The sequence below is a fragment of the Ranitomeya variabilis genome, chromosome 1 (assembly GCF_051348905.1).
Source record: "Ranitomeya variabilis isolate aRanVar5 chromosome 1, aRanVar5.hap1, whole genome shotgun sequence".
Lineage (NCBI taxonomy): Eukaryota > Metazoa > Chordata > Amphibia > Anura > Dendrobatidae > Ranitomeya > Ranitomeya variabilis.
Genome location: NC_135232.1, coordinates 318,128,549 through 318,148,601, shown reverse-complemented (window position 1 = coordinate 318,148,601; position 20,053 = coordinate 318,128,549). Strand labels below are relative to the sequence as shown.

Sequence of the window (20,053 nt, the reverse complement as noted above, 5' to 3'; positions counted from 1 at the left end):
TATTATCACACCACTTGCTACAATATTTCTGCTTCAGATAAAGGGAACCTATCAGGTCCCCCGTGCTCCCAGAAGTAATGTACCACAGGGACTGTAAGGCAGGGACTTTATACAGACACAACTGCTGGTGGTCCTGGGGGTACGGGGGACCTGGCAGGTTCCCTAAAGTAGGAGCTGTTCTCACCACTACAGAGTAAACAGGGCTGAGCTGTTCTGCCTCCGGTCATTGTATGCATCCGACCAGTGCTGTAAACAGCTGATTGGTGGGGGTGGCGAATGTCAGAGCTCCACAGATTTGCTATTGAAGACTGATACTAGCGATATGTCATCAATATCATAAGGCAGAATTGCTCCTTTAATTAAGCAAATAGAGTGTAAAATCAGAAATGCTGCACTCGGCACTCTTTTCTGGAGACCTGCCTTTTCAGTCGGGCACAATAACGCCGATGGAGTTTCATATTTTGGACTCAGTTCGCCATATTAAATTCAGTGACTATCAGGGGCACATCTGTGTCCAGTCTTCAGGAATTCAGACGGAAGCCTAAAGTGGAAACACAAACTCACTGCTAAATGTATTGTGACAGGCCCTAACTAACTGTAGTCCCTGGACCGACCGATCCTGCGTAATGTGCCTAGCTCAATAGGACTAAACATGTCATCTACCATGAACCCCTGGGGTTCGGAGGGCTGTATGGACGTTTAACACAAAGCGCAAAGTAGGGTAGTGAGGAGCAGGATTTCTTACAATTATATTAGTAACATGATATCACCCAGAGACAGGCAGCCATGTAAGTACACAGTGAAAGGATAGTTGTCATAACCACCATTACTTCAACATTAGTCCTACTCAGTTATCCCAATGAGGAGTCCCTCGTATTGACCCAGCACATGCATGTAGTGTAAACCTCTGCTGTGTCAGTCATGTGACACCCTACCCATCATGCGCCAGTGGTTGGTCACATCATGTGTAGGGTGACTGACGCTATGTCTAGTCCTATTCAGGTGGCCCATGGATGTGTCATGCAGGATTTATCCAGGATTTGAACTGCATGTTTATGACAACATTTAAGATTTTCTATTCTATATAATAAAAACAAAAAACAAACAACCCCTTTAAAACCAATTTCGAAAGAGGGTGTTCACTTATAATAATAATTGTCCTTGCATCCTACTAGGGCATATGGAAGTCATAAAGGGAGATCCCGCTCTAGAAGCATCCCCAATGCAAAATCTTTCCAAAGTCAAACTCTCTCTGAGACTTATGATTTCTCATCATTTTGGATGATCGTCATGTCATATAATATTACAACCTCACACCTCACATCCTCTGTGAGAGCTCATGGTCACCAGGGGTGTCAGCAGTAAGACCCCAACCTCATCACCAAGGGGGCAGTTAGCGAGAGGACAGCCAATAATCTCACCATGACACTGATCCAATGCCGGATCCAAAATCCAACAATGTCGTTGGGCTGAAGTCAGGAACACGTTGATGTATCTGTGGAGAACAGAGCACACTTATTACAGGAAATATGCATCTAAGTAACGTGTTAGCCACTAGGTAGAAAAATAATCATAATAAAGAGTCTCAAGTGCTTGGTGTGTGTTTCTGGATATATATATATATATATATATATATATATATATATATATATATATATATATATATATATATATATATATATATATATATATATATATATATATATATACTATATACTTTATTTTTTTAACTGTTGGCTTTTATTAAAGTTTCTTAGGATAAACAATTCAGCAGTAATTTTAAAGAATAAAATTTGAACAAACTTTAGAATTAAAATTATCTTAAATTGTAGAAACGAAATTAGTGAGGGGAACAACAAAAGGGGAAGGAAGAGGAGAGGGGAAAGAAAACTGCAGGAGAGGTAGTTAAATGTTATATAATATGTACAGTTTGTTAAGAGGAGTCACTCGTAAACATAAAGGTGGTGTAATGCTACAAAGCTATAATAGTTATAAGAGATCAGATAGGTCACAAGATGTTGGCACTATAAGGCTGGGTTCACACTGCGTCTGAGGCGTCCGTTAGACGGACTATATTACACCGCGGCATAACGCGGTGTAACGTAGCCTGTTAACGCCGCCACTAAGTTCTATGTCGGACGCATCACTAGCGCCCGCCCACAATGGGTGTGCGCTAGCCATGTGCCGTCATTGAGTGACGGACCCTGGGACGCGGGCTGCAGCGTTTCCGGGTCCGTCACTGCTAGTGCAGTTAGAGCTAGCAGATGCTCTATCTGCGCTAGCGATGAGACAAGTTGGCACTTGCGTTAACAGCAGCCCGTTAACGTATGTGTTGAACGGTCTGCTGTTAACGCAGTGTGGACCTAGCCTAAGACATCTGGACGTAGGTTAGATCCTTACATAGTTACATATTCTACACAGATGCATCAAGTTCAATCTTCCTTGACATTCTCTACACTAGATCATTTATCACCCATAATGTCACTACTCACAACAACAAAAGCATTTAGCCTTTTTAAAAGCAGTTATAGTGTCTGCCATTACTACCTCCTGTAGTCGGCATTCCACCGTCTGACTGCTCTAACTGTAAAGAACCCTTTCCTGTTTAGCTGCTGGAATCGCCTTTCTTCCACCCGTAATGAGTGCCCCCTGGCCCTTAGTACGGCCTTTGGCAGGATTAAATCCTTTATATTGACCACACATGTATTTATACATATAAATAAGATCTCCTCTGAGGCATCTTTTTCTACATAAAGCCAAATTTCCTAGCATCTCATTACAGGACAGCCCTGTAATCTTTTTGCCCGCCTTTGAACCAACTCTAGTTTTCCAATATTGTTTTTAAGATGTGGAGCCCAAAATCAGTTTCCATATTTAAAATGCAATCTTACAAGGAATTTATAGAGGGATAATGTTAATAATACATTGGGATCCCAGTTTTTTTACACTTTTTATACACCCTAAGGGCTCATTCAGATGAGCGTATTATACTGTACGTATGTGTGCTGTTCTTGTAAAAATTGGATGGTACACAGAAAGCACACTGACCAATGCTATTCAATAGGGCTATTTGAGTAAGAGTTTTTTCGCACAGACCAAGTTTGCGTGTCTAAGGCCACGTTCAGTATTTGGTCAGTATTTTACCTCGGTATTTGTAAGCCAAAACCTGCAGTGGGTGATAAATGCAGAAGTGGTGCATATGTTTCTATTATACTTTTCCTCTGATTGTTCCACTCCTGGTTTTGGCTTAGAAAGGCCGGCGTCACACTCGGCGTAAGACAATACGGTCCGTTTTTTACGTCCGTACTATGACCGTAATACGGAGAAATGTTCCCAAAATAGTGATCCGTAGGCAGGGTGTGTCAGCGTATTTTGCGCATGGCATCCTCCGTATGTAATCCGTATGGCATCCGTACTGCGAGATTTTCGCGCAGGCTTGCAAAACCGACATCTAATGGATTTATGTGCTCAAATGTTAGGGAAAACATATATACAGTATATATATATATATATATATATATATATATATATATATATATATATATATATATATATATATATATATATATATATATCTAATATATAAAGCTGAATGTGTGTGTGTGTGTATGTATGTATGTATGTATGTATGTCCGGGATTGGCATCTGAACCGTCGCAGCTACAGCCACAAAATTTTGCACAGTCACACGTCTGGACCCCGAGAGCGTCATAGGCTATGTTGTGAGGTGAAATTTTAACCCCGCGCTTTCCAATTCACCAAACAATTTTGCCCCTATCTACATAATGGGGAAAAAGTGAAAGGAAAAGTGTTGGATGCGTCGCAGCTACAGGCACAACATTTTGCACAGTCACACGTCTGGACCCCGAGAGCGTCATAGGCTATGTTGTGAGGTGAAATTTTAACCCCGCGCTTTCCAATTCACCAAACAATTTTGCCCCTATCTACATAATGGGGAAAAAGTGAAAGCAAAAGTGTTGGAGGCGTCGCAGCTACAGGCACAAAATTTTGCACAGTCACACGTCTGGACCCCGAGAGCGTCAAAGCTATGTTGTAAGGTGAAATTTTAACCCCGCTCTTTCCAATTCACCAAACAATTTTGCCCCTATCTACATAATGGGGAAAAAGTGAAAGGAAAAGTGTTGGAGGCAAATTAACAGCTGCCAGATGTGAACAAAGGGGACTTAAAGAATGACAGCGATAGCGCCAAAGAGTATATACTGTACAGTTGCTAAGGTGGGGCCCCGACATTAGATAATCACCACACCACCACGGGGATATGAACACACACACAAAATGCGCCACACACTACCACGTGCTCGAACACATATACGACCCTCAGCGCACATTTCACCACACATACACCAACCTCGCCACATAAAAGTCGAAACACAAAAGTCGCCGCTCAAAACTCGCCACGCGCAAAACTCTCCACATGCAAAACTCGCCACACGTGCAAAACTCACCTCATGGAAAACTCGCCACACGCAAAACTTGCACACGCGGAAAAATTGCCACATGCACAAAAGTTGCAACACATGCAAAAGTTGCCTCACACAAAACTTGCACATACTCAAAAGGCACCACACATAAAACTCGCCACGCGCAAAACTCGCCATGCGCAAAACTTGCTGCACACAACTTGCTACACTAACCTGTCACATGCAACTCGACACACAAAAAGTTGCTACACGCATGTCGCCACACAAAACTCATCTCACAAAAGTCGCTACATGCATGTCGCCACACGCAACTCAACACACACAACTTGACACACGAAACCCGCCCTAAAACACACACAAGTCTGGTATTATCCTTCAAAAATAAAAATCCGATTAATAAGCTGAAAAACTACAAGAGCAACAAATGTACCATATAGGAATCCGGCAGCTGTCAGTCACATGACCAGTCTATTATGTGTATGTGTGAGCTAATATATACTGCCAGGGGGTGGGCTTACTGTTGGCTGGGGATTTATCAGGCTGCCAATTTAGCTTACAAATACTGAGGTAAAAATACTGACCAAATAACGTGTGAACGAGGGCTAATACAGGAGGAGATGACATACAGATATATACTATATACAGGAGGAGATGACACACAGGTATATACTATTTACAGGGGAGATGACACACAGGTATATACTATATACAGGAGATGACACACAGATATATACTATATACAGGAGAGATGACACACAGGTATATACTATATAGAGGAGGAGATGACATACAGGAACATACTACATACAGGATGAGATGACACACAGGTATATACTATATACAGGAGCAGATTACCTACAGGTACAGTATATAGTATATACAGGAGGAGATGACATACAGGTATATGCTATGTATAGGAGGAGATGACATACAGGTATATACTATATACAGGAGGAGATGACACACATATATACTATATATAGGTGAGATGACACACAGGTATATACTATATACAGGAGATTACATACAGGTATATCTAATATATAAAGCTGAATGTGTGTATGTATGTATGTATGTATGTATGTATGTATGTGTGTATGTCCGGGATTGGCATCTGCACCGTCACAGCTACAGCCACAAAATTTTGCACAGTCACACGTCTGGACCCCGAGAGCGTCATAGGCTATGTTGTGAGGTGAAATTTTAACCCCGCGCGTTCCAATTCACCAAACAATTTTGCCCCTGTCTACATAATGGGGAAAAAGTGAAGGGAAAAGTGTTGGAGAAAAATTGACAGCTGCCAGATGTGAACAATGGGGACTTAAAGAATGAGAGCGATGGCGCCAAAGAGTATATACCGTACAGTTGCTAAGGTGGGGCCCCGACACAAACACAAAATGCGCCACACACTACCACGTGCTTGAACACATATACGACCCTCAGCGCACATTTCACCACACATACACCAACCTCGCCACATAAAAGTCGAAACACAAAAGTCACCACTCAAAACTCGCCACACGCAAAACTCGCTACATGCAAAACTCGCCATATGCAAAACTAGGCTCACGCAAAACTCGCCACACGCAAAACTCACCTCATGGAATACTCACCTCATGCAAAACTTGCACACACAGAAAAATTGCCACATGTACAAAAGTTGCACCACATGCAAAAGTTGACTCACACAAAACTTGCACATACTCAAAACGCACCACACATGAAACTCGCCACGCGCAAAACTCGCCATGCTCAAAACTTGCTGCACACAACTTACTATACTAACCTGTGACATGCAACTCGACACACAAAATGTTGCTACACGCATGTCGCCACACAAAACTCATCTCACAAAAGTCACTACATGCATGTCGCCACACGCAACTCAACACACACAACTTGATACATGAAACTCGCCCTGAAACACACACAAGTCTGGTATTGTCCTTCAAAAATAAAAATCTGATTAATAAGCAGACAAACTACAAGAGCAACAAATGTACCATATAGGAAATACGGCAGCTGTCAGTCACATGACCTGTCTATTATGTGTATGTGTGAGCTAATATATACTGCCAGGGGGTGGGCTTACTGTTGGCTGGGGATTTATCAGGCTGCCAATAGCAACCAATCACAGCTCAGCTTCTATTTTGCTACAGTTAATTAATCTGAGCTCTGATTGGTTAATATAGGCAACAAAGACATTCTCAGTATAACAAAGCTAATATATGTTGTGAAATTCTTCTATTAGCTTAGTTTTTGCCTTTTAATAATTACATTTCTATCTATTTGTTTTGTGGTTTTTGTGTGCAGAATAAATTTTTGTTAACACATTCTATTTTGCTAACAGCAGTCATTAACCCGGGCGAAGCCGGGTAGTACAGCTAGTATATATATATATGTCATTGAGACACATATATATATATTCTGTATTTAGATTTCATTCAGCGCGATATCTGTGAACAGCCGGTAATTCAATTGCCGGCTTTTCATTTCTCCTGCACAAACCAGACAGGATATGAGACATGGTTTACATACAGTAAACCATCTCATATCCCCTTTTTTTTTGCATATTCCACACTACTAATGTTAGTAGTGTGTATGTGCAAAATTTCAGCGCTGTAGCTGCTAAAAAAAAAGGGTTAAATGGCGGAAAAAATTGGCGTGGGCTCCCGCGCAATTTTCTCCGCCAGAATGGTAAAGCCAGTGACTGAGGGCAGATATTAATAGCCAGGAGACGGTCCATGGTTATTGGCCCCCCGTGGCTAAAAACATCTGCCCCAGCCACCCCAGAAAAGGCACATCTGGAAGATGCGCCTATTCTGGCACTTGGCCACTCTCTTCCCACTCCCTGTAGCGGTGGGATATGGGGTAATGAAGGGTTAATGCCACCTTGCTATTGTAAGGTGACATTAAGCCAGATTAATAATGGAGAGGTGTCAATTATGACACCTATCCATTATTAATCCAATTGTATGAAAGGGTTAAAAAACACACACACATGATTTAAAAGTATTTTAATGAAAGAAACAAACAGGTTGTTTTAATAATTTATTGCTCGCTCAATCCATCAGCAACACCCTCACTTGGCAAAATAATAAACGCACAAGATACATACCTTCTGATGTCAGATCACGTCCAACGAGGTAATCCATCTGAAGGGGTTAACTAATATTACAGGCACGAGCTGCGATAAACCACTCGCTGGTGCCTGTAATCCCCCGGGTGCTGAAAGGAAAGCAGGATCTGTACTTACATTCAGTCGCGGTGATGCGCCCTCTGGTGGATGTTCTCATGAACTGCAGCCTGGGAACTTTTTCCCACGCTCCAGGTCATATGAGGACATCCACCAGGGGGCGCATCACCGCGACTGAAGGAAATGTAGGTCAATGACCTACATTTCATTCATTCTCCGGGGAATTACAGGCACGAGCACAGCTGCCTTTGCAGGGCTCCTGCTTGTAAATTATTTTAACCCCTTCCTATGGATTACCTCGTGGGACGTGACGGTTCAACAGAGGGTATGTATCTTGTGCATTTATTGTTTTGCCAAGCGAGGGTTTCCTAAGGATTGAGCGAGCAATAAAATATTAAAACAACCTGTTTGTTTCTTTCATTAAAATACTTTTAAATCATGTGTGTGTGTGTTTTTTAACCCTTTCATACTATTGGATTAATAATGGATAGGTGACATAATTGACGCCTCTCCATTATTAATCTGGCTTAATGTCACCTTACAATAGCAAGGTGGCATTAACCCTTCATTACCCCATATCCCACCGCTACAGGGAGTGGGAAGAGAGTGGCCAAGTGCCAGAATAGGCGCATCTTCCAGATGTGCCTTTTCTGGGGTGGCTGGGGGCAGATGTTTTTAGCCACGGGGGGGCCAATAACCATGGACCCTCTCCTGGCTATTAATATCTGCCCTCAGTCACTGGCTTTACCATTCTGGCGGAGAAAATTGCGCGGGAGCCCACGCCAATTTTTTCCGCCAGTTAACCCTTTATTTTAGCAGCTACAGCGCTGAAATTTTGCACATACACACTACTAACATTAGTAGTGTGGAATATGCAAAAAAAAGGGGATATGAGATGGTTTACTGTATGTAAACCATGTCTCATATCCTGTCGGGTTTGTGCAGGAGAAATGAAAAGCCGGCAATTGAATTACCGACTTTTCACTAACACCGCTGCGTATTTCTCGCAAGTCACACTGCTGGTCCGTGTGGAATCCGTATTTTTCTCGCCCCCATAGACTTTCATTGGCGATTTTTTTGCGCAATACGGTGACAAACGCAGCATGCTGCGATTTTGTACGGCCGTAGAAAGCCGTATAATACTGAACCGTAATATACGGCTAATAGGAGCAGCCCCATTGAGAATAATTGTGCCGTTTATTTTGCGAGTTTTACGGACGTAGTTTATGCGCTCATACGTCCGTAAAACTCGCCAGTGTGACGCCGGCCAAATACTGAGGTAAAATACTGACCAAATGCTGAATGTGTGAACGTGGCCATATAAAGAAAAACGCAACTTCCACTATTCGCTTCCGTATTTCAGTTGAGACTCACCTATTGGAACCTACGGTAAGTGTGCAATAACGAAAATAAAAGTAATTAGCCCCCATACAGATAATCTGTTTTGCATGTGACTTAGATGGATAAATTGCCATTATTAAATTAGGAAACTGTATTTCATAGTGCATTTTATTTACTGGTGATGTATAAAACAGGATGCCACACGGATGACACATAGATGTAGAAAACAAACATACGGATGACACATGGATACAATTTAAATTACTATATGGATGGAAAATGTGGCCTCACACTGATGTGTAAATGAAGCCTTAGGCCGGGGTCAGAACAGCAGTGCAAAAATTATCCCTCCCAAAAAATGAACGATTTTTCATAAGCTCGTCTGAATTTACACATCAGTGTGAAGCCAGCATTTTCTCAGTATTTGTAAGCCAGAACCAGAATTGGAACAAACAAAAAAATAATATCATGGAAACAATTCAACTTCTTTAAGATCACAAATACTAATTGAGAATATTGATTAAAATACTGTCACCTGAATGTGTCCTGAGAATGTGAGGCTCCATTCATACACCTGACATGTGCTAGTGCCGTACGTTCATTTCTCGGACAGCACTCTGACCCATAAAATTTAATTGATCCATGCACACCCATCAGTTTAGCTCTGTGTCTCCGGTCCATGAGATTCAGAGCATGTCCTATTCTCATCACATGTTACAGCTCAGACTCGGCCATTAAAATTTGGGGGCTTCCGAGTAAAATAGATTGCACACTGAAGACACACTTTGTACTTCAGCGTTTCATCCAGTTTTCATTGATACATTGTCAATGGACTAAATAAAAGGTCAGCTGTTCTACCTTGTGAAGTGAGAAAAACAGATGAGAAAAAAAAACGAACGACGCTCACACCGATGGGTGCATGTAGCCGTAGGGCAGAGACAGACTGCCGTATTTCTCGTGTGAGAATCGCATCGTAAACCTCGTACAGGCTGTCCGTTCTCCTGACCTGACAGCTGCATAGTAATCCATCATGCTCAGGTCCGGAGAGGTGCCAGCCAGTCCATGCAGTGCGATGCGATAATCGCACGAGAAATATGGCAGTCTGTCTCTGCCCTTACCAAGAGCAACAGACTTATTTTCTCAGGTGGTATACTAGTTGCATACTTTTTTTCTCATTTTATTTTAAAAACCGAAGGGGGTGAACTATTATTTATCCACTGACTCCTCACAATGCTTCAGTGATAAACAGATGAACTCGGATGGAAGACTGAAGTAAGAATAATTTCTTCCATTTTCAGTCCGTGTCTAACAGCTCCCAATACCTTTTAACGGGTGAGTTCGGATACTCCAAGAATATTTAAAAGGACTCGCTCACACTGGGTATTAATCGGACCAAGGTTATTCAATGAGGCCGTGCAGAACTGCATATTTTTATCAGCTGTATTTGAAATACTGTGATTTCGTTCCGAAAATCAGACAGTGCGAGAAAAAAAGTTGCATGCCATACAGACCATAAGTATGGCATCCGATTTTTACGGATAAATTACAATTCTGTAGCATAGGAAACTGTAAATGGTTCTGTAAATGAGTAATAGCTGCTGAGTAAAAAAAAAAAACAGATTGTACATGGACAGGAAAGGGATGACAAGTGAGAACAAAAATCGTCCCACTCTCCTGGATGAGAATGCGAGCACTTTTTTATATGTTCGTGCGAGCAATCCCAAAAGGTTGTCCCACAATTAACATTATCCCCTTCACACCGAAGCCTGTTTTCACCTTCTTGACCAGGCCATTTTTTTCAATTCTGACCAGTGTCACTATATGAGAAACTCGCAGGCGTCTCGCGTCTCAATGTCCGGTACTGCCGCCGACACTCAGACCGGAGCGCTCAGCTGCACAGAAATACATGCAGCCGCACACTCCGGTCCCGAGTGGCGGCGGCAGTGCCGGGAATTGAGACGCGAGACTCGTGCGAGTTTCTCGCAAGTGTGACCCCGGCCCTAGTCAGAGAGCCATATCACACAAAATAGTTAATAAATAACATTTACCACATGTCTACTTTGCATCAGCACAATTTTTTAAACATAATTATTTTTTTTATTACTAAGTTACAAGGGATAAAAGTGGACCAACGATTTCTCGTTTTTACAACAAAATTTACAAAACCACATTTTAGGGACTACATCACATTTGAAGTGACTTTGGGTGGCCTATATGATAGAAAATACCCAAAATAGACACCATTCTAAAAACTGCACCTCTCAAGGTGCTCAAAACCACATTCAAGATGTTTATTAACACTTTAGATGCGTCACAGGAATTTATGGAATGTGGAAGGAAAAAACATAACATTTTTTCACAAAAAAATTCCTTTAGATCCAATTTTTTTTTATTTTCGGAAGGGTAACTGGAGAAATTGTACCATACAATTTGTTGTGCAATTTCTTCAGAGCATGCAGATACCCCATATGTGGGGGAAAACCACTGTTTGGGTGCACGGCAGAACTCGGAAGGGAAGGAGCGCCATTTGACTTTTTGAATGTACAGTGGGTAGTGAAAGTATTCAGAACCCCTTTAAATTTTTCACTCTTTGTTTGATTGCAGCCATTTGGTAAATTCAAAAAACTTCATTTTTTCTCATTAATGTACACTCTGCACCCCATCTTGGCTGAAAAAAAAACAGAAATGTAGACATTTTTGCAAATGTATTAAAAAACAAAAACTGAAATATCACATGGTCATAAGTATTCAGACCCTTTTCTCAGTATTGAGTAGAAGTAGTAGTAGAATACAGACATGAGTCTTCTTGGGAATGATGCAACAAGTTTTTCACACCTGGATTTGGGGATCCTCTGCCATTCTTCCTTGCAGATCCTCTCCAGTTCAGTCAGGTTGGATGGTGAACATTGGTACCAGCACAGCCATTTTCAGGTCTCTCCAGACATGTTCAATTGGGTTTGGTCAGGGCTCTGGCTGGGACAGTCAAGAATGGTCACAGAGTTGTTCTGAAGCCACTCCTTGGTCATTGTCTTGTTGGAAGGAGAACCTTCGGCCAAGTCTGAGGTCCAGAGCACTCTGGAAGAGGTCTTCATCCAGTACATCTCACTTGGCCGCATTCATGTTTCTTTCAATGACAACCAGTTGTCCTGTCCCTGCATCTGAAAAACACCCCCATAGCATGATGCTGCCACCACCATGTTTCACTGTTGGGATTGTGTTGGGCAGGCGATGAGCAGTGCCTGGTTTTCTCCACATATACCGTTTAGCTTTATCACCAAAAAGGTCTATCTTCGTCTCATTAGACCAGAGATTCTTATTTCTCATAGTCTGGGAATCCTTCATGTATTTTTTAGCAAACTCTATGCTGGCTTTCATATGTCTTGCGCTGAGGAGAGGCTTCCGTTGGGCAACTGTGTTATAAAGGCCCAACTGGTGGAGGGCTGCAGTGATAGTTGACTTTGTGGAACTTTCTCCCATCTCCCTACTGTATATCTGGAGCTCAGCCATAGTGATCTTGGGGTTCTTCTTTACCTCTCTCACCAAGGCTCTTCTCCGATGATTGCTCAGTGTGGCTGGACAGCCAGATCTAGGAAGACTTCTGGTGGTCCCATACTTCTTCCATTTAAGGATTATGGCGGCCACTGTGCTCTTAGGAACCTTGAGTACTGCATAATTTCTGTTGTAACCTTAGCCAGATCTGTGCCTTGCCACAATTCTGTCTCTGAGCTCCTTGGTCAGTTCCTTTTGACCTCATGATTCTCATTTGGTCTGACATGCACTGTGAGCTGTGAGGTCTTATATAGACAGGTGTGTGCCTTTCCAAATCAAGTCCTATCAGTTTAATTAAACACAGCTGGCCTCCAATTAAGGAGTAGAGCCATCTAAAGGAGGATTACACGAAAATGGACAGTGTGTGACTTAAATATGAGTGTCTGAGCAAAGGGTCTGAATACTTATGACCATGTGATATTTCAGTTTTTTGTTTTTTTTTAATCAAATTTGCAAAAATTACTTCATTTCTGGGTTTTTTTCAGTCAAGATGGGTTGCAGAGTGTACATTAATGAGAAAAAAATGAACTTTTTTGAATTTACCAAATGGCTGCAATAAAACAAAGAGAGAAAAATGTAAAGGGGTATGAATACTTTCCGTACCCACTGTAAAGTTTGCTGGAATAATTAGCAGACACCATGTTGCATTTGGAGAGCCCCTGATGTGCCTAAAGGTACCTTCACACTAAACGACTTTGCAGTGAGAACGACAACGATCCGTGACGTTGTAGCGTCCTGGATAGCGATCTCGTTGTGTTTGACACGCAGCAGCGATCTGGATCCCGCTGTGATATCGCTGGTCGGAGCTAGAAGTCCAGAACTTTATTTCGTCGCTGATCACCTGCTGTCCATCCCTGGATCGGTGTGTGTGACGCCGACCCAGCGATGTGTTCACTTGTAACCAGGGTAAACATCGGGTTACTAAGCGCAGGGCCGCGCTTAGTAACCCGATATTTACCCTGGTTACCATTGTAAAAGTTAAAAAAAAAAACAGTACATACTCACCTTCTGATGTCTGTCACGTCCCCCGGCTTCCACAGGGTTACGCGCTGCTGCTCAGAGCTTCCTGCACTGAATGTGTCAGTGCCGGCAGTAACAGCGGTGACGTCACCGCTGTGCTCTGCTTTACTGCCGGCGCTGACACATTCAGTGCAGGAAGCTCTGAGCAGCAGCGCGTAACCCTGTGGACGCCGGGGGACGTGACAGACATCAGAAGGTGAGTATGTAGTGGTTTTTTTTTTACTTTTACAATGGTAACCAGGGTAAATATCGGGTTACTAAGCGCGGCCCTGCACTTACTAACCCGATGTTTACCCTGGTTACCCTGGTGCTGCAGGGGGACATCGGCATCGTTGAAGACAGTTTCAACGATGCCGAAGTCCTTCCCCTGATCGTTGGTCGCTGGAGAGAGCTGTCTGTGTGACAGCTCCCCAGCAACCTAAACAGCGACGCTGCAACGATCGGCTCGTTGTCTATATCGCTGCAGCGTCGCTGAGTGTGACGGTACCTTAAGAAGTTGAAACTTCCCTCAAGTGACACCATTTTGGAAACTAGACCCCTCAGGGAACTTATCTAGATGTGTATTGAGCACATTGAAACCCCAGGTGCTTCACCGAAGTTTATAATGTTGAGCAGTAAAAATAAAAAAATCCCAACAAGAGAAAATGGATCCCAAAATTTGTTGTGCAATTTATCCTGAGTTCACCGATACCCAATATGTGGTCGAAAACTATTTTTGAGGCACAGTGCAAAGCTCAGAAAGGAAGTAGCGCCATATTACAGTGCTGATTTTGCTGCATCGGTTTGAGGGTGCCATATCACATTGGCAGAGCTCCTGAGGTGTCAGAACAGCAGAACCCCCATTAGTGACCCCATTTTACAAACTAAACCTCTCAATGAACTCATCTAGGGGTGCAGTGCTCATCTTGACACCACAGGAGTGTCACAGAGTTTTATACCATTGGGCAGTGAATAAACAATAATTTACGTTTTCCCCACCAAAATTGTGCTTTAGCTCAAAATTTTACATTTTCATTTGCAGGACGAGTTGACGTTTTTATTGTCACCATATTCGGGCGCACGACATTTTTTGATCACTTTCCATTCTTATTTTTGGGAGGCAGAATGAACAAAAACCAGCAATTCAGGAATTGTTTTTTGGTATTTTTTTTTAGACCGTTCCATGAGTGGTAAAACTGACAAAGCAGCTTAATTCTTTGGGTCAGTATGATTATAACGATACCCCATTTATATTTTTTTTATGTTTTGGCACTTTTATACAATAAAAACTTTTATACAATAATTATTTTTGCATCGCTTTATTCTCAGAGCTATAACTTTTTACATTTTCTGCTGATGGAATTATATGGCACCTTGCTTTTTGCGGGACAAGATGACATTTTCTGCTGTACCATTTTTATTTACATTTGTCATTTTGATCTTGTTTTATTGCACTTTTTATTCAGTAGTATAAAGATAAAGCATTGTTTTTGCCTCGGTTTTTATTTATTTTTCTTACGGTGTTCACTGAAACGATTAACTAGTGAGACAGTATTATAGAGCGGGTGATTACGGATGAGGTGATACCAAAAATGTATACTTTTTCTATTTTTTTTTACATAAATAAATGTATTTATTGGAAAAATATTTGTTTCTTTTTTTTTCTTTATTTGGGGATTTTGTAAAAAAATATTTTTCCACTTTTTAATATTTTTTTAAAACTTTTTTTTACATTGTCCCAGGATGTGACATCACTGTACAGTACCAGATCGCTGATCTCATACTCTGCAATACTTCTGCACTGCAGAGCATCAGATCAGCGTCTTACAGGAAGGGAAGGAGGCATGTCAGCTCCTGCTCTGAGAACGTGCTTACAAGCCACCTTCCTTGCAGGACCCGGCGGCCATCTTGGGGCCGGAGGTCATCAATGAAGAGCATCAGAACAACGCGATCGCATCATGTTGTTCTGATTGGAGCAAACAGGGAGCCCCCTCCCTGCATGATGCTCCTCGATGTCGCTTTCACTATTGACAGTGGCATCAGAAGGAATTAACTCCCGCGATCTGTGCTAGCACCGATCGTGGGCGTTACTGCAGGGTGTCAGCTTTCACACAGAGTTGACACTCGCACCCAATCACTGCAGCGCTCAGCGTGAGGCTGCGTGGTCAATCTGCCACATACTTCTCTTTGCAGGAACACAGCTCCCTCAGAGAAGTATATGTACGGTGCATGTCGGGAAGGGGTTAATCATCTCTCCACATAAAATTTATTAAAGTTTGATTGTTGGTAGTCTGGCTGCTGAGATCCAATCAATATTGACAACGCGGAGGTCAAGTTCCCCTGTGTGAACTCCTATAAACAGTGAATGAAGCAGTGATCACACACATCAGTAATGCTCCATTCACCAGGCAAAATTGGGACCACCATTTTCACGAACAGTAGAATGTCAGTGATCGGACCGCCAGCAATCATACATTTATCCTATAGCTAGGTGATATATATTGCTTATGGAATTACACCTTTATCGCAGTGACAAAAGCAAATATAGTAAACTTTGTAATGCTGTTATTTTTTGGTACTGTGGGGGGGATGGGCAGTCAGTATTTTATATTTACTTTGGGGTTTAAGTGTTAGGGCTGCTTTTTTTAGTCTATGTCCAGCCCTGATAGAGGCCTGCCAGTCAGTAATGCTAGTGGATGTTACAACTAGCATTGTTGGTTGGTGAGTATTGAATATTAAAAGAATTAAACTTGTGCCAGTAATAATATTAAACATGTATTCACAGGATATGTGATATTATTAGTGGTGCAGCAGTGTATTAATGGTGAAGTTGCGTATACCCATGTATTACCGTACATATCTGAGTTCCTGCAAATTACTTAATCCAGCTGGGATAAAAATACTCCTCAACATTTTTAGAGGGTATTGTCCTACCTAGGCTGAGTGAGGAGGATAGGGAAAGTTTGGAGGGGCCTATTACAGGCGAAGAACTAAGCTGTGCTTTAAGGGCAATGGCAAGAGGTAAGGCGCCAGGAGCAGATGGACTACCAGCTGAAATTTATAAAGCGATGGAGGGGGTGTTGCAGCCCAGACTAAGAGTAGTCTTGGAGGAGGCTAAGAATAGGGGAATCCTGCCAGCCTCCCTGAGGGAAGCCATAATAGTTGTAATCCCGAAGGAAGATAAAGATTTGCGATTGCCTGAATCGTATCGCCCGATTTCTTTGCTCACTATGGACGTTAAGCTTCTGGCCAGGGTGTTAGCGACCCGATTGACGGGGTTATTTCTAAGTTAATACTAGAGATGAGCGGTGTTCAAGTCGAACTGTTCGCCAATTTCAAATTCGAGATGTTTTGGGCGGTGTTCGAGTCGTTCGACGAACCCGAACAATTTGCTTAAAATTCAGCTGTTCAAGTTTCTGTTCGATAACTGTTCGTTCACCAAAAGCCTAGGTTGATTTGCACATTAAAACTGTCTATCATTGTTGATGGACTGTTTCAGTGTATAGTGGGCGGGGGATAGATCTGTGCTGAAATAACGCCGATCTCCATTTTTTTTTTTTCTTTCCCGCATTTACAGAGGGGCGGTGCAGTCTCTCAGCCTATCAGCAGTGCACACACACACACAGCAATGTGCATGTGATGCACACAAGCAAGGGCATGTGTCATTGGCTGTGTATGTCACATGTCACTCCTTGCCCAATGAGAACCAGCCATTTGCCCCGTCGTCACCATTTCCTCACTGCTGCAGCTTAGTGTTAGACGGCACCGCTGCTGCTGTGGGCGCTATACAGTCAAAGAGTCTTTTTTTGCCAGCGAATTTTCTGAGAGATAGGTTTAGGGAGTCGGGAGGAGTCGGGACTAGTTGTAATATCAGCCCTTTTCAGGGTAGGTTACAGCAGTTCATAGCACTGTTTGCCAGGCAGGTCTGAGCCAGTGCTGTGCAAGTGTTAGTCACAGCATTTGGTGTAATCTAGCTCAGCCAATCCTTTTGGGCTAGTAGCATTGTCTGATAGTCATCTGCGTAGCCCGCCTGTGAAGCTAGCTACACCGCCGGTGTATCTCAATTTTTACGGCCTCTAACTCAGGAAATAGTTTTGGGCCTATTAGCATTGTCTGCACATCAGCAGAGTAGCCCGCCTGTGAAACAAACTATACTGCCTGTGTATCTCTATTTTCACTGCATCTAATCCAGTTGATAGTTTTGGGCCTAGTAGCATTGTCTGCACGTCAGCAGAGTAGCCCGCCTGTGAAGCTAGCTACACCGCCTGTGTATCTCAATTTTTACGGCATCTAACCCAGTAAATCGTTTTGGGGTTTTGGGCTTAGTAGCAGTGTCTGTACGTCAGCAGAGTAGCCCGCCTATGAAGCTAGCTACACCACCTGTGTATCTCTATTTTTACTGCATCTAACCCAGTAAATCGTTTTGGGCCTATTAGCATTGTCTGCACGTCAGCAGAGTAGCCCGCCTGTGAAACAAACTATACCGCCTGTGTATCTCTATTTTCACTGCATCTAATCCAGTTGATAGTTTTGGGCCTAGTAGCATTGTCTGCACGTCAGCAGAGTAGCCCGCCTGTGAAGCTAGCTACACCACCTGTGTATCTCAATTTTTACGGCATCCAACCCAGTAAATCGTTTTGGGGTTTTGGGCTTAGTAGCAGTGTCTGTACGTCAGCAGAGTAGCCCGCCTGTGAAACAAACTATACCGCCTGTGTATCTCTATTTCCCTGCATCTAATCTAGTTGATAGTTTTGGGCCTAGTACCACAGTTTGGCCACTCAGTTCTGCTCGGTTTTCATCCATCGGTTGTTGTGCCAACAACTTCAGATACAGAGTCGCCAATTAAAGGGAACCTGTCACCCCCCCCCCCAGTCGTTTCAAACTAAAAGAGCCACCTTGTGCAGCAGTAATGCTGCATTCTGACAAGGTGGCTCTTTTAGTTCTGGGTGCTGTAACTAGAGAAATAATCAGTTTTATAATTTGTCCGAAATACCTGGTCTTCAGTCAAGTAGGCTGGCGTTTCCCCCCTGCTTCAGACAGCACACAGTTGTCACTCACATCTTCTTGGCGCCGGGCGCCGCCTCCTCCTCACCTCTGTATTCAAAATAGCCGGTGCCTGCGCTCTTTTCCCCTGCCTGAGCTGACTGCGCCTGCGCGGCCGCCCTGCCTGTGAATTCCAGCCCCGCAATGTGAATAAATCATAAGTCACTGCGGGGCTGGGAATCACAGGCAGGGCGGCAGCGCAGGCGTAGTCAGCTGGACTGCATATGAGGAAAGACGAGCAGCGCTCACTGCGCCTGCACCAGGCAGGGGAAAAGAGCGCAGGCGCCGGCTATTTTGAAAACAGCGGTGAGGAGGAGGCGGCGCCCGGCGCCAAGAAGATGTGAGTGACAGCTGTGTGCTGTCTGAAGCAGGGGGGAAACGCCGGCCTACTTGACTGAAGACCAGGTATTTCGGACAAGTTATAAAACTGATTATTTCTCTAGTTACAGCACCCAGAACTAAAAGAGCCACCTTGTCAGAATGCAGCATTACTGCTGCACAAGGTGGCTCTTTTAGTTTGAAACGACTGGCGGGGGGGGGGGGTGACAGGTTCCCTTTAAGCACTAAAATGAGTGGCAAAAGGCCTGCTGCTGGTGGAAAGGGGAATAGGCGTGTTGGAAAGGGAAAAAAAGGTTGTGTCCGTGGGGTAGGTGGTAAAGCAACAGTAACATCTGCAGAAGAAAGACCATCTTCCAGCCAAAGTAAGATGTCTACTTATTTTCGTGGACAATCTGATATGATCCCTTTCTTACAACCATCGCTACAAGCATCGCCAAAAATTCCAGATGAGGCACAAAAACAGCAGGTGCTTGAACGGATATCAAGTGCTCGTTCAAGTGGGCTCTCCTCCATGTCAACTTCAACATCACAACTACTCCAGTACTCAGAGTTGTCACCCCAATCGCACTTGCTTCCTCACAGCTCCCAAGTCTCCAGCTGCCCGTCTGAGCATGGGGTAGCACACATGGTTGAGTCTGTAGAGCTGTTTACGCATACTATAGCCTGGGAATCAGGTCTGCTCCAGAGCTTCTGTGAATCCAGACGAGGAGAGAACTGCACTGATGCCCAGAATCTTTGTGAGTCAGATCCAGGCCCAGATGAAGAAGGTTCTGAGCATAATGTAGACCCTCGTTCCCAAACTGTAACTCCTGTTGGTGGAGACAATGAGGAAGATGATTATGAGACAGATACCTGATTGGAACGAAAACTTAACTTTTCGGTCAGGGCAGGAAGAGGTTGGCTCTGAGGACGACGGGTGTGAGAACACACAGGATGATGATGACGAGGTTGTAGACCCCACTTACTGTCAACCCCCAGTCCGCCAGTCCATGAGGTCAGCAGAGGAGGTGGAGGAGGATGCTAGTGACGAGTCTGACGACGAGGTAACGGTGCGCCTTCCTGGACAGAGACGGAGTACTGGAAGCACGTCAACAACTGCATCCTCAACCCCAATTGTGCCTCAGACCAGAAGTCGTGGTGGCTCT

At 43.4% G+C, this 20,053-nt stretch overlaps 1 protein-coding gene across 1 annotated transcript in view; it reads right to left on the bottom strand.

The window, feature by feature from the left end:
* METTL17 (methyltransferase like 17) overlaps positions 1 to 20,053 on the bottom strand; it is a 74,171-nt gene that overhangs the window by 32,518 nt on the left and 21,600 nt on the right. Inside the window, exon 6 of the mRNA XM_077297839.1 lies at positions 1,422 to 1,495. Within this exon, the coding sequence (XP_077153954.1) occupies positions 1,422 to 1,495 (74 nt within the window). The remainder of the gene's footprint in view (positions 1 to 1,421; positions 1,496 to 20,053) is intronic.